This window comes from Sceloporus occidentalis, unplaced genomic scaffold (genome assembly GCF_023333645.1).
Source record: "Sceloporus occidentalis isolate IW3139 unplaced genomic scaffold, rSceOcc1.0.p SCAF_1, whole genome shotgun sequence".
Classification (NCBI taxonomy): domain Eukaryota; kingdom Metazoa; phylum Chordata; class Lepidosauria; order Squamata; family Phrynosomatidae; genus Sceloporus; species Sceloporus occidentalis.
In genome coordinates, this window is record NW_028316981.1 from 14456102 (window position 1) to 14470415 (window position 14314).

Here is a 14314-nt window from a genome sequence, read left to right on the forward strand (position 1 = left end):
GCAAAGAGGAACAACTTTATTGGTTAGAACAGAAACTTTACAACCTTGCTTAAAGACGAGCTTAACCATTACAGAGCATGCACATACATTTCCAGTTTTCCCATGCTTTTATTCTCAAAAGAACCACACTTAAAGGTGTATTTGTTAACAGTCAACAGTGGCACATTCATCAATATTGTGAGCGTTAGGACCCATGCGCTAGCAAGTTGGCCTGAAATGGGAAAGGCTGGCAATCATTGTTTCACTGCAAAATACATAGTCAGAATCAGCAAATGCCTTCTTCTCCAAGGAGGACAAGGCTGTCATTCTAACGTGGGGATCCTGGAAATAATATGGCTGCACTTTGGTTCACTTGATAGAAAAAAAATACTTTTAAATCCCTCAAGGGAATTCCTTTAAATGTCCCAGCCTGCCTAAGAATGCTCTCAGGTAGGGCCCAGTCTACCAGCCACAGCACTGTCTGTAGTGATAAACCAGATCAGGGAGTGAATGCTGTCTATGGTGCCAGATCCTTAGATTTGTAGTGCCGGCTTGTTCAAAGGGGATGTTGAAGGCCTAGGAACTAGAGCTCTGTGTTAAAGCCCAATCTAGAAAAAAGATCAGTTCTAGGACAGGTTTCCTTTAACTTTTGGTGGTGTTACCAAGTTGATTGAGAAAGATTTGACTGGGGCTGCACTTGCCCCATAAAGCAGGTCATGGCAGTGGACAAGCTCCATGCGTAGGAGAGCCTTTTTCACCCTAATACTATGGTTTCCTGGGACACTATCAGGACTGTGTGAAGAACTGAACTTTTCACTGCAATTTAACCTAAAACAAAAAGAACCATCTTTTAGGTAGGAATAAAATAGTTCTGTTTTCTTCTTAGTCTCAGAATTGCTCTGAGAAGGAACAACATTCAAGAACTGGAGCAACAGAGCAACAAACAAGAACTTTTCTTCCATCTGTTTTCCACCTCAGATTGTCATAAAGTTTAAGAATATGCAATTGAAACAACTGTATATTGTATATCTGCCACCATTACATGAGCTGATGTGGCCAGGTGTTCCTATCCTAGAAAGGCCACAGCTGCTGGACCAGCCAAAGGAGACTCTGGGCCATGGGATTCACTTGGGCCTTCAGTGAGAGATCCATGCATTTTCCTAAGCCATTCCTTCAATGGGGAGCCACAGCCTTCAGGATAGGCTATTTGCCCAATTGCCAGACGTGAAAACCAGCAATCCAGACACAACATCTGCTTTACTGAGGTTTAGATTTAATATACTGGCCCACATTTAGTCCATGATAGCATCCAGAGACTGTTCCAGCATCTGCAAAGCCCCAACTTATTCCAATGACCAAGAGAAGTAGAACTGAGTGTCTTCAGCATACTGATGGCATCTACCCCCAAACCCCTAATGACTTCACCCAGTGGATTCAGACACAAATAGCATGCGGAATAAAATGGCCGCTTGGCACCCCACAGCTGCCATGGAGGTTTTCAATCTGTTATGTACCTAGATGAATGAATAAAGAAACCCCAACTTTACCACTAAAGTACTGCTTTGGGCCCTTATCAGAGATGAACCCAAAGCATTAATCCATCTTGCAGGATTCAGTGGCTTTGTGGTCAGTTTCTTTGGCTGCCTTAAGGACAAATTAGCAGATGCCCTTCTCCATGCACATTAAAGAAAGGAAGAAGGGTCTCTCCCATGAATGAGGCTCCAGAGAATGTGTAGAGATGGTCTCCGGTATCTGCATCATAAAAGGCCACCTGCCCCCCAGGACAGTTCAGAGACACTCGGATCTTCTTCAGTTCTCTGTTTGAAGACAAAGCTGGGTAGCAAGGATGGTTGGTAGCCTTGTACTGACCTCCCCACTTCCCTATAGCCCAGATCCCTCCCTCAGGACCATAGGCAATGTCACCCTTTCTCTTCACCGACTTTCTAGAGACTCCTGCAAGCCACTGTTTCTCCCTTCCCACACTGATTTCCCAGAAATATCTGCCTGCAGTGAATTCTTCACATCCCAGCACACAAACAGCTTTGTTGAACCTCTCCAGATTGTCAGGCAGATCTCGATATTGGGCTCCACATGTTACGCTTTTCTTATCCCCAGATAGGATCAGTTTGGGATGAGCTGTGTCTGGATCCAGAGTTACATTTGCTGTTGGGGTTGGAGGGAGAAAATGAAGAAAGGAAAAAGAAGGATCATCAGCTGGGTGAATTACTAAGATACTGACTCTATTGCTGTTATTGTTGTTGTTTGCCTTCAAATCATTTCCAATTTATGATGACCTTATTGCATGGTTTTCTGAGGCTGAGAGTGTGTGACTCACCCAGTGGGTTTCCATGCTAGAATAGAGATTTGAACTCAGGTCTACACAGTCAAATCGATGCTCAAATCACTATGCCACACAGACTCTATGCACACTCATAATTTCAGTTCACTTTCCAATCAATAGGACTTTCATACACTGCAATTATTATTAGTAGTAGTATATGTTCTCCTCCCCCCCCTCTCCATATAGGCCCCAAAACTGCTTATCCTAGTCAGCATGACCAACCGCCAGGAATTCTGGGAGATGGAGTCCAAAATATCTGGAGGACCAAAGTTTGGGAACCACTGAGTTAAGAGCCGATAGCCTGTTTAAATAAGAAGGTCTTTCCCTACTGGCAAATAGAAAGCCGGGAGGGCGCCATCTCGGCCTTCCTTGGCAGAGAGTTCCACAGCCTGGGAGCAGCCACTGAGGACTTTTTTCACACGGGGACCTATGTGCTTCCATCCCAAAAATAGTTAAAGTTTTGGCATCTTTGAAAAGCAAACAAATTTGCTAATGCTTATCACACACAGAGCACAACAAGGGGTTAAAAGCACATTACTTCGGCAAGAAAGTGGGTCAAATGCGAATTTGGGTTTCAGACGGATTAGGACAAATGCTGTTGCTAGCTTGGAAATAACTTTTTGGTGCATGATCCAAACTGTCATTTGCACAAATGCATCCACACACATGGTCCAGAGAGGGAAGGGAAACTGAGGAGGAAATTCCTCCTTGCCGCAGAGGAAGGTAGGCTGAGGTTTCCCTGTGCAAATTCCATAAAACCAGACACAAACACACACACTAGAGAGAAAGAGGATGGGGCTGGTCCATAAACCTGCCTGGTTTCAGCAAGGGCTGAACGTCCCAGATGCTCCTTTTCCAGGACATATCCTCCATTTTTCCCACTTGTACAGGAAGAATACCACAATGTCCTCTCTCTCTGCCTTCTCCCACCTGCTGTTCTCTTAGAGGCTGCTTAAGGCTCCATTAGAGGAAGAGACCAGCCACATGAGGGAAAGAGATGTGTGTGTAGGTGTGTGTGTCCCTTTAAGAACAAGCCTGCCTTCCTCTCCTTGGCACAGCAAGGAACCATGGAAATCTGGGAACAGGGAGAATCCGAGACATGGTTTTCAAATAGCAGCTATTATGTAAAGAGAACGAATTTGTGAATGAACTGGACTTGAAAATACTGTATTTTTGCGAAAATGCTTATTCCTGGATTCACCTCACTTTCTGTCTGGAGTCTGACCAGTTTGTGCACAACATCATCTGAAAAGCAACTGCAAAATTGTCCCTAATGCCCTGGATGACCCTGCATTGTGACCAGTTTAACCTTCCAATTTTCCCTGTGTGAAAAAGGTCCTGAGAAAGCTCTCTTCCAGGTCTCACACCAAACATACCAAGTGGAGTTGGGACCAAGAGAAAGCCCTCCTGTGAAGATCTTAAAATCGGATAGACTCATATACGGAGATATGGTCTTTCAGATAGCCTGAGCCTCAACCATATAAGCAGTGGAGATTTTCCTCTCCTTCTTCCAGACTTTTCCAGAATCACACACCTACTTTCTTAACTGTGACCCACGTTATGTAATTTATGTTTGGAAAGTATTTACATCACTTCTTTTTTCTTATTCTTGGATGGTAACATGAGTTGGAAGGAGGGAAGGAAGGAACCACTGCCACCTCCAGCAAACTCGTTTGTGCTTTGAGTACATGTGGATGGAAGGAAAAGAAAAGGCCAAAGAGGAGAGGATTTACACTCTCTTAACTGAAGGTGCTTCCTGAGGAGGCTTTTGTGGTTCAATAGGTTTGTTCTATTCACAGTAATCCCAATGTCTATGTATGGTTGTGAAAGCTGGAAAGTGAAGAAAGCGGATAGGTAGAAAATTCAACTCATTTGAAATGTGGTGCTGGAGGAGAGTTCTGCAGACACATTGTGGAGTGCCAAAAAGACAAATACTGTAAATGGTCCCAAGAGTAAATCAGGCCTGAACTCTCCCTAGAAGCCAAGATGACTAAATGGAGACAAATCATGAGAAAACAGGATTCACTAGAAAAGATAATAATGCATGTAAAGGTAAAAGGAAATAGGAAAAGAGGAAGATCGCATTCGAGATGGATAAACTCAGTCAAGGAATCAGCAGCCCTGAGTCTGAAAGATCTGAGCCGGGTGGTTGATGGGTAACTGGTGAATTAAGAGTTCGTTCATTCACTGGGTCCCTATAAGTTTAAGTTGACTTGATAACAGTTAACAAAAACAAAAACAACAATTCACAGGCATTTACAGATAGTACAGACAAAATACATTTTAATTTCCCCATTGTTTCTTCCTTTTTCTGTGTCTTTTTTCTCATTAAAAAAAAAGATCCATGAAGGAAAAGAGAATTGGTAGACAATTCCTTTCAAATGTGTGCAGATGTGCTTTGGAAGTAGTGGAAATTGAAAAAGAGGGGAGAGCTTATGACCCTTACTCATAATCTCAAACATCATTATAGGGCAGGAGTCCAATGATACCTTTGGATATTGGTGAACTGCAAACACCATTAGCCTTGGGAAATTATCACAACGGCAAAAAACAAAACAAAACAAAACAAAAACAGGAGCACAGTGGAATGCTACAGTCAATATCGCATGATCACGGGATGATTATCACACAACGTTTTGTGAAGTCACGATTATCTCATGATTATCCCATGAATAAAGAGGAATTCTAGTGCTGCTTTTTATTTTTGGGGTTTTCAGTGAATAAAAAGTTGTGCTAGAATTCCTCTTTATACATGGGATAATCACGACATTACATCACATTATGTGATAATCATCTTATGATCGCACGATATTGACATGTCTTTTTTGCCCGTGTGATAATCTCCTTAGCTAGTTTCTATGATTCTATGCTTCTATGAGGATTGTAATGAAGTAGAGTTGCAGTCCAGCAGCATCCAGAGGGCTCCATAATTCCTATGGCTGCTTCAGAATTACTGGATCCCCCCTCCTCCTCGGCCCCTTTGATGGTTCCAAAGTCTGTGGAACAGAACTCTTGGACCCCAATGAGACATTAACAGATAAATTAGTAACCAGTCCTCATCCCTGCTATGATCATCCATCAGAAATTTACCTTTCTGCAGCTGTAGTCCAGGTATCAGAGCATCTGGGTAAAAGAAATACAGACACAAATTAAACACTACACAGCAATCCCAAGAGAATTCCTTTTACAAAAATATACATTCATTCCCTAGCCTTTATTGCTTCCTTATTGCAATCCTTATTCCTTATATATTATGTGTCTTTCCATCCTATTGCTGTTTTGCATTTTGATCTTTGGTGGAAGGCACAATTTCATTCACATTCTCATTGTTGCTTTGCATTTCAAGCATTGGCGGAGGGCACCTTTTCAATGACATTTCTGTTAATTAAAAGTGCCCTCTACCAATGACTAAAATGCAAAGAAAGACACAACACTGTGTAATAAGTACTTCCAAAGATGCTATTATCCTGCTGTAATTTTGTGCATTATTAGTGATAAAGTGGCAAGCATCTAAAAGACTGCAACCTATACCACGGAATTGTGTTTGGCAGGTTCTTCAAAGGGTTCTGGCTGACTCATAGGTTGGGATGCAGAAGGAGTACATTAGGAGAAACTCAAAAGTTAAGACCAACAAATGGGGCAAGGAGGGAGGTCCCAGCTATCTCCAATCCAGGTATTTTCCACTGTCAGACAAACTTTGCTTCATATTTAACTCTAAAAAAATAAAAATAGAAGCTTCTATACAGAACAGCTAAACAGATGTTAAAGCCAGATGGATCAAATAGAGTAAGGTGGCTTACAGCAAACCTTTGTTATCCACTGAGGCTTGGTTCCAAGACCCACTATGGATACCAAAATCTGGGGATGCTCAAGTCCCATTAAATACAATGGCACCGTAAAATGGGGTCCTATATAAAATGGCATTTATATTTTTTTTAATGTTTTCAAGCCGTAGATGCTTGAATCCATGGATAAAAAATCCATTGATAAGGAGGTATTTAAAAATGACAAGTCACTAGTCTCTTTCCTACTAAACAGTTAGCACCATGACTCCACATTCACTGTCTTGGTTCTATACTTTGGAAGCTTGTGCTTTATACTTTAATGAGATAAATGTAATTCTCTGCCAGAGAAGCCTAGTGCCTCACCAAATTACAAATCCTAGGTTTCCAAAGGAGGCAGCCAGGGTAATTAAAGTGGTATCAAAGGGCTAAATCCTGGTAGCCATGAAGGGCTGGTCCCAGTAAGTAATACCAGACAACAGGAAAGGTAAACAGCCCAGCTTGCTGCTGCCTCCAGTTTATGCTCCTCTGCCAAGAGAGTCATGAAGGCATGAGGTTGGTCACTTTGGGAGGACGACTGAGGTCTGAGCCAGCCTGCTGCCTTTGCTTACTTTTGTCTTAACATGAAAAAGTGCAGTATCCCCCATCATGAGAGGCACATGGCTTTGTGCGGCCAGTCCCCCACTTTTCACCATAGAATCACAAACCGGTTGGCTGCTGGATGGGGCAAGGATGGAGAGGGCTGCACAGGGACCAAGCCTCCATCTTGGAGGAGGGAGGAAGAGTGGGAGGGCAGGCAGGGATAGCTGGGCAGTAGTGCTGCCTGCCTCCTTTGCTGTTTCACCCAACCTGGGGTTCGCTACTGTCCAATATTTTGCATATTCACACAAAGTCTGGGAGCATATCCCCCACAGATACAGGGGGCCATACTCTACTAGTAGGTGCTACTTACAGATGAGCCCTCCACACCATACCTATGTGATTCTCAGACCTTTCACTTGCAACACACATTCCAAGGTCAGAAATGTTCACCAAAAGCAAGTCGATCCAAGGAGGGGTAGATAGAAAATCATAATTCTCAGCTTATTCTTTCCCCTTAGGGGGGAAAAGGCACAAATCAAGACTTCAGCTTTTCACAAGGTGGTAGAATTGAGAGGAACAATTGTAACATGATACTAATATCTGTGAATAAGTGCTGTAAAAAGATTACCCCCCCCCCAAAAAAAAGGGGGGGGGTACTGCCAAGATTCATAATTCAGCTCTGTGGTGAAGCCAACATGGAGAACTGTCATCAGTCATAACGTTACAGTGATCTGAGGTGTATAAATGCATATAATACAGGAAAGAGAGGGATATATGGAAAGTTCTGACACTGGACCACTGCTATTTAATATTTTGTGAGTATTATGGAGATAAGAACGAGCAGTGAGCTTGTGGATGGTAAAACCTGGGCAAACTCATTGAAGTTGGGTGAATGAGCATCTGATGAAACAATGCTTCAACATAGGCATACATAGATACAAGGTAAAAGCAAAAAACTCTAACTTCAGATATACACTACATACAGATTGTCTTTTTTGTGTTGACCACATCTCCCTCCCTACAATGCCACAGAACAACACTGTATCCAGGGTACGAGGGACAGAAAGCCGCACCTAGGCTACCAAAACTGAGGCTCTTTTGCTGCTATTGCTATTAGTATCAACAACAACAAAAATATTGCATAGTGGGCCTGGTTATCCACTTGGTTTTTGTTTCAGAACTCACCATGGATACCAAAATCAGTGGATGCTTAAGTCCCATTAAATACAATGGCAAAGTAAAATGCTATAAAATGGTAAAATCAAGGTTTGCTTTTTGAAATGTATACATTTTTAGAATATTTTCAAGCCATGGATGGTTGAATCCATGGATAAAGAATCAGTGGATGTGGAGGGCAGCCATATTTACATCTTCATTTTTGAACTAAGGCAGTGACAAGAGTAAATCCTACAGACATTTTTCCTTACCTTTGAATTGCTTCATAACATTAACTAAAAGAGGATTTATATCACAAATGTCCCAGAGTTTCCACCTCAGTTCTACAGAAAAAGCCGGTGGATTCTCAAATGACACCTTCTCCTCACTCCTAGTAGAAATAAACAAGATTAAAATAGGTTAAATTACCACCTATCCAATCCATAATTTGAAAGCGGAGCAAAATAAAGAAACTGAAGGGAAGGAGAACAGTACAGAATGACAATTGCTATCAGGTTTTTGAGTCCAATGACATTTATTACTGTTGTGTGCCTTCAAGTTATTTCTGAACCTACATTTTAAATTTACAGCGCTTTATAAATAAAGGTTAATAATAATAATAATTTAGGAGTAAAGGCATTTCTTGCACTGATGCCGCATGACCCCTCCCTGCATCTTCCCTCAAATAAGGCTCTGCCCATTTGAGCTGCCTGTCTCCAGACTTAGGGGGAGGCGCTGGCTGTCAGAGAGGCCGAGACAGATGGCTCCTTGACTGGACCAGACCACCAGGCAGGTGGGCACTGGATGGTGTGGGCATTGTGACTGGTTGGGGACAGAAACCTGCAGTATCCCACCCCGCCAGCCCTGGCAATAACTGAGGCATTGTGGAAAGGGCACACATTTGTGTGTGCACACTCCTCTTTTCTTGGTGCTTTGGCCAGTTGAGACAAGCCAGCCAAAGCATGAGGAGTAGGCAAGAAGGGTGTACGCATGTATGCGCTTGGCCCTCTTCCCCCTTCTTTGGGTCTGGAGCACCAGGATAGTGAGGAAGGAGAGAGAGCATGCACTCGTCCCCCTTTCTTGGTTGCCTTAGTTCCCTTCTGAGAAATGTTGGGGCTCACACATACCCCTGCGGTGTGAGGAGGGAACAATCAGGTGTCATCCCTCCTCTGTGGTGTCACTTGGTGCAGTCTGCACCCCTCGTGATGCCACTGGTAGAAGTAGAAAGTTCCTCACAACCTCTCTTTGGATTGTGAGAAAAACCTAAAGGAAATATGCTGTGGAAAGATGGTCAGGAGCATGACACACCTGTAGCACCTGGTCCTTTGTGACTGTAGGTAGCCCAAGAGTGTTCCAATGGTTCACTCCAATGGGACTGAATGGAGCAGTCATTGCAGATGTTGGTACTAGAATGAACCATCTGAGGAATCTAAATAAGCAATCAAGACATGAATTGCACCATAACAGCTATTGGGGCTTTGCTTTGCTGAGTGATAGGCACTTGTGTCTTTCCTTTGCAATATAACCTATGTTAAGGTTAAGAGGTGATAAGATAGCCATGTTTAAATATTTGAAAAAGTGCCATATTGAAGATGGAGCAAACTTGTTTTCTGCTGCTCCAGAGACTAGAGCAATGGATTCAAGCTATAGAAAAAGAGATTCCATCTAAACATTAGGAAGAACTTCCTGATGGTAAGATTTTGTATTGATTCTGCATTTCTGCATGGCACTGGATGCCTTTTGGAATCTGGATGCCTTCTGGAATCTCTTCCAACTCTATGAGTCTATGTGCTACAACCAGAGTTCTCAAAGGATAATCCAATTTTGATGCATACTTTACAATCCAATCATTATGTGGCACTAATGGAAATGAATAAGCTCCCCTTACCTCTGCAAGATAGTTTTCACATCCTAGAGGGGAAGAGAGAGAAAGAAAAGTGAACTGAGGCCCCATTCCCACTTGCCCATTTCCCCGAGACAGAACTGGGCAGATCTGGTTGCCCCCATATTGAATCTGCTCGGAAAGAAGTGCCCACTACCCTTTACCTTGATCTGGGCAATTTGCCCTTCCGGAGTTCACATTTGCAGTACTGCTTTAAAATGGAGCCTCCTTGTTGTCAATCAAGTTCATTTCCACTTTCGTCAAAGGTGACATATCCTATGGCCATTGGCCAACCGAATGGGTGCTTTTCCCCCTCCTTTTTAAAAAAAACTGGCGGTAGTTTGCGCTAAAATGACCCCATTCTGGGATTTTCTTGGCAAGATTGGTTCCGAGGAGATTTGCCATTGCCTTTCTCCTGAGGCTGAGAGAGTGTGACTCCCCCAAAGTCAGGGGTTTTCACAGCCTTCCCTCTAGCTTCCCCTTCGCTTCCAGCCCAGCATTTCCTTCTCTTTGGAACCTCTTCCTTTCCCTTCAAGCCCAATGCTACCTCCGAAGCCCTTGTCTCTCCCTCGGATGCTAGCCTCTTGCCTCCCCTTCGCTTCCAGCCCAGCATTTCCTCCTCTTTGGAACCTCTTCCCTTCCCTTCGCTTCAAGCCTAATGCTACCTCCGAGGCCCTTGCCTCCCCCTTGGATGCCAGCCTCTTGCCTCCCCTTCGCTTCCAGCCCAGCGTTTCCTCCTGTTGGAACTTCTTCCCTTCCCTTCCCTTCAAGCCCAAGTCTACTTACATTCTTCGGCTAGTGCTGGAAGCACAGAAGAATATAATCACACATGAACAACACCCTACAAGTATATAAAGCCTCTAACAAACAAGATCTTCTTTTTATACTTTGCAGCCTGACCTCTTCCTCCTTGTCACATGTCTACTTGGAAGGTTTTTTTAGCAGTACCAGCATTGGGAGGATGGTGAAAGAAGGTGGACAGACATAGACCTCTGGTATCAGGTCACAGCAGCGTGTCTGCAGTAAACAATGTAATAAGGCTTGAGCTGGGAAAACGGGATTCTACTTTAGCTGATGCTACTCTAGATGTGTTTGCCTGCTTACAACAGGTAAGGTAAACAGCAGCTGCCTCCAGAATCCCTTACTGAGCATGCGTAAACAGCGAAACAGCAAAAAAAGTAGATAAGCCTTCCTTACCAGCAACCAACACATTAAAGAACAGATCTATACACAGTTGGCAAATGGAAATCATAAAAGAAGTAGACACTAGTAAAGAAAGAAAAAATATCCCTGGAACCCAATCCTAATCTTTCTATGTTATTTCTGTCTCCAATACTAAATTCTCTGTTAAAGAAGAAATGCCAAAGAACAAACTGATTTTGTAAAATGTATGTTGTTCTGGGCAGCAAAAGCAGCAAAGACAAGTAGCTAGGGTTCCCTGGTAGGTTGCCTCATTGTCCTGTCTGATCTGTCACATACTTATTTTTGCTCTTTTATTTAAATTAACCTCAACCATTCCTTTTCATTCTCTTTCTTAGCAAAGTAGATATAGGTTATCAAAACATCTTTCTATTTCTCAAGAATGTCATTTTTCTAATAAATGCTTTCTCTTCACTTGTGATTGTGTTTTATTCCAGGAACCAGCATCCTGGCAAACCAACAATGCATAAGCTCTTTCAACTGAAGGATTGAGGACAATGAAGAAAACTACCACAAAGGAAGGATGGGGAGATCATTGGCTGCATTTCACCAAAGGAAGTTGCTGAGATCTGGGTGAAGGGGTCTATGTTGCGAGCAAAGTAGGGTGCTTATTATAGTTTTTATGGGTTTTTTGGGCTATGTGGCCATGTTCTAGAAGAGTTTATTCCTGACGTTTCGCCAGCATCTGTGGCTGGCATCTTCAAAGAATGTTAGCATAGAAGAGAGCTGGATACACACACACACACACTGTGTGTCACAGTAAATGGTGGCTGTATGATGGAAACCATGCATGGATGGCGCTAAGAACTTCACACAGAAACTGGCAGTCCACATGATGGTAAATGTAACTGCAGGAAAAGAGATTCCACCTCAACATTAGGAGGAACTTCCTGACAGTAAGGGCTGTTTGACAGTGGAACTCACTCCATTGGAGTGTAGTGGGGTCTCCTTCCTTGGAGGTCTTTAAACAGAGGCGGGATAAACATCTATCAGGGATGCTTTGACTGAGATTTCCTCTATGGCAGGGGTTGGACTGGATGGCCCTTGTGGCCTCTTCCAACTCTATTATTCTATGATTCAATGTACAATCTTGTTCATTTTGGAACCTCCCATATGTAACACAACCAGCTCTCAGTACATCAACCTGAGTCTCTTTATTCCTTTTGTGAGTGGAGGTGATGTTCCAGGTTTGGAAGCCAACTTTGCTCTATAGAGCTGCTTGGTCTCGTTTAGCTTTTCTTACCTGCAGGAGTTCACTTGCCGGCTGTTGCTTCTTCTCCTCCATTTCCTGGATAAGACTTTCAAGAGAGGAGAGTTCCCCAGATAGCCTGGCCAGATATTCGTCTCTTTTCTTTGAAACTTCCTTCTTCACCTCTTCCATCCGAGACAGCAGAAGCTTTTCTTGCTCTTCCAGAAACTGATGTAATAGTCTAAATTCAGCCACTGTCTTTTCCATCTCTGCTTCTGTTTGTTTCTACAATAAGCAGATGGAGAAAAGGATGGTGATGATTAGTCGCCACCATGTTTGTGAATGGTAAGTTTGTCTTGGTCAATTTAAACAGTGTCAAAAGGTGTACAATAAGGGTGAGGAGTTGTTGCCTTTAGAGCAGTGATTTTTCAACCAGTGTGGGTTTAAAGTGAGTCATATTTAGTTTGTAATATATTTTTAATTAGGAAAATGGGAAATCCTATTTTGTCTTTGCTTTTTCAGAATGCTTTCTTAGCAGCATAGTATGACTTGTCACACATTCTGTAATAACACTAAGGCGCAATGATTAAAATAAATATTTGTTTCACAATACACACATGATATTATTTGTTTTACTTGACCTATATGAATAGTATTACTTTGGCAGGGAGATCCAGGCAAGATGACACAGCTTGTTGTGTTCTAAGGAACCCTGGTATACTGTCTTTTACATTGCATTTTTATCTTGTTTGCTTTTGCACTGGTTTGTTTCTATTTTTTTTTTTTTGTTCTCCAAAAGAAAGCAATGGTTTAAAAAAGTGCACAAGAACTTTTCAGACTGTGAAAATAGTCTTCCATAATCCCGCTCACCATGAGTTCTGTTGGGTAGGACTGCTGGAAATTATACAGTAGATGCTTGCTATCTGCTTGGATTTGGTTTTATGCTCAAATCTCAATATATATACAGTGGTGTAGTAAAATGGTGCCCTTTGTATAACATGGCAAAAATCAAGGTTTGCTTTTTGGAGGTTTTTTGTTTTTTAAAACAAATATTTTCAAGCCATGCATGGCTGAATCTGTGGATGCAGAATCCCTGGATACTGATGGTCCACTGTAGATCTAAAACATCTATAGGTCCACAGTGTCCTACATTGGTATGGAAAGGTTTTTTGTGGGAGGAAAGCAAATTTCAATTTTTACCAATATAGAATATCATTCAGAACTACATAAATTCACTTTCTAAATATCCTTTTTTGAAGCACTTATGGTATATCAGGCTACTGGAAATAACAGATATTCTAGCAAGCAGAAGTGCCTTGTTGCTATTGACTTTTCTGCATTTTATATTGCATTTTGTTACAGGTACCTGCTTCCTTCCTTGTAACAGTCAAACTTACTAATAAGTCTTGGCTTTCATTTTCTGTTTCAGATTTGTAAGTTAGACATTTTTCTCTTTCTTTCTTCAGAACCTCCAGAGAACTACTGATTAAATCCTAAAGAGAATACAGAGGTACAGGTTAGTTTCAGGAATTTATCATGTGACTTTTAAACCAGCATAAAATTTGGATTACAGTGCTTTTGGTTATACCTATCACACAACACTATCTCCCTATTGTTGCTGCCTTGTCCTCCAAGTGTGGTTAGTCTGCACCTTGCCATTAGTGGGGAAAACCTGTGAATGAGTTCCCAATTGCGCTGGTACAGCAGAAGTCAAGTGTAGTAAATTACTCCTATGGTAGTTCCATGATTGGGTAGTCATTTGGTGTCAGTGTCGCCTTCTCTCCGCATTCCCCCTCCCGTTCACTATTCCACAACAGCCCATTTTGGTTTTTTTTTTTTAAACTTTATTTAATTTTTAATTTTTTTTTAGGGCAATAGCACCTGGTTGTGCTATTGGAGAGCTGTGTAGTAGGGAGTGTTCCCAAACTGGTATGTATGCATTTTGGAGTTTATCAGACAAGGGAAATTGGAAGTATAATCCAATGGCAATTCGAACGCAATCATGGGCTTTAATGTTATTGTGTGATAGACTACCACACACAATTTCGGGCAATGGGAAATCAGTCCAAGCGCAATCATGGGGTTTCACGTTATTGCGTGATAGACTACCACACACAAATTCGGGCCATGGCATGCTATTTTTGGGCAATGGGAAGCCAGTTCGAATGCAATTTACATTCACGCAGCACTTAAAGTGGTGTCAA

At 42.3% G+C, this 14314-nt stretch overlaps 2 protein-coding genes across 14 annotated transcripts in view; one reads left to right on the forward strand and one right to left on the reverse strand.

The window, feature by feature from the left end:
- The window catches only part of LOC149320871 (E3 ubiquitin-protein ligase TRIM7-like), a 21797-nt gene continuing 7483 nt past the window's right edge, over nt 1-14314 (reverse strand). For all 12 annotated transcript variants that reach the window (XM_089505706.1, XM_089505700.1, XM_089505687.1 and 9 more), the window contains 6 exons: nt 13508-13603; nt 12165-12395; nt 9728-9750; nt 8112-8230; nt 5411-5443; nt 1-2142 (listed from right to left, as the gene is read on the reverse strand). In XM_089505706.1, the coding sequence (XP_089361832.1) occupies nt 1625-2142; nt 5411-5443; nt 8112-8230; nt 9728-9750; nt 12165-12395; nt 13508-13603 (1020 nt within the window). In that variant the 3' untranslated portion in view covers nt 1-1624. The remainder of the gene's footprint in view (nt 2143-5410; nt 5444-8111; nt 8231-9727; nt 9751-12164; nt 12396-13507; nt 13604-14314) is intronic.
- LOC149320872 (E3 ubiquitin-protein ligase TRIM7-like) overlaps nt 13499-14314 on the forward strand; it is a 22172-nt gene continuing 21356 nt past the window's right edge. Inside the window, exons 1-2 of one of the 2 annotated variants that reach the window (XM_089505510.1) lie at nt 13499-13626; nt 13981-14039. The gene's annotated coding sequence lies outside the window, so the exon portion shown is untranslated. The remainder of the gene's footprint in view (nt 13627-13980; nt 14040-14314) is intronic. The other variant, XM_089505518.1, reaches the window with a different exon arrangement.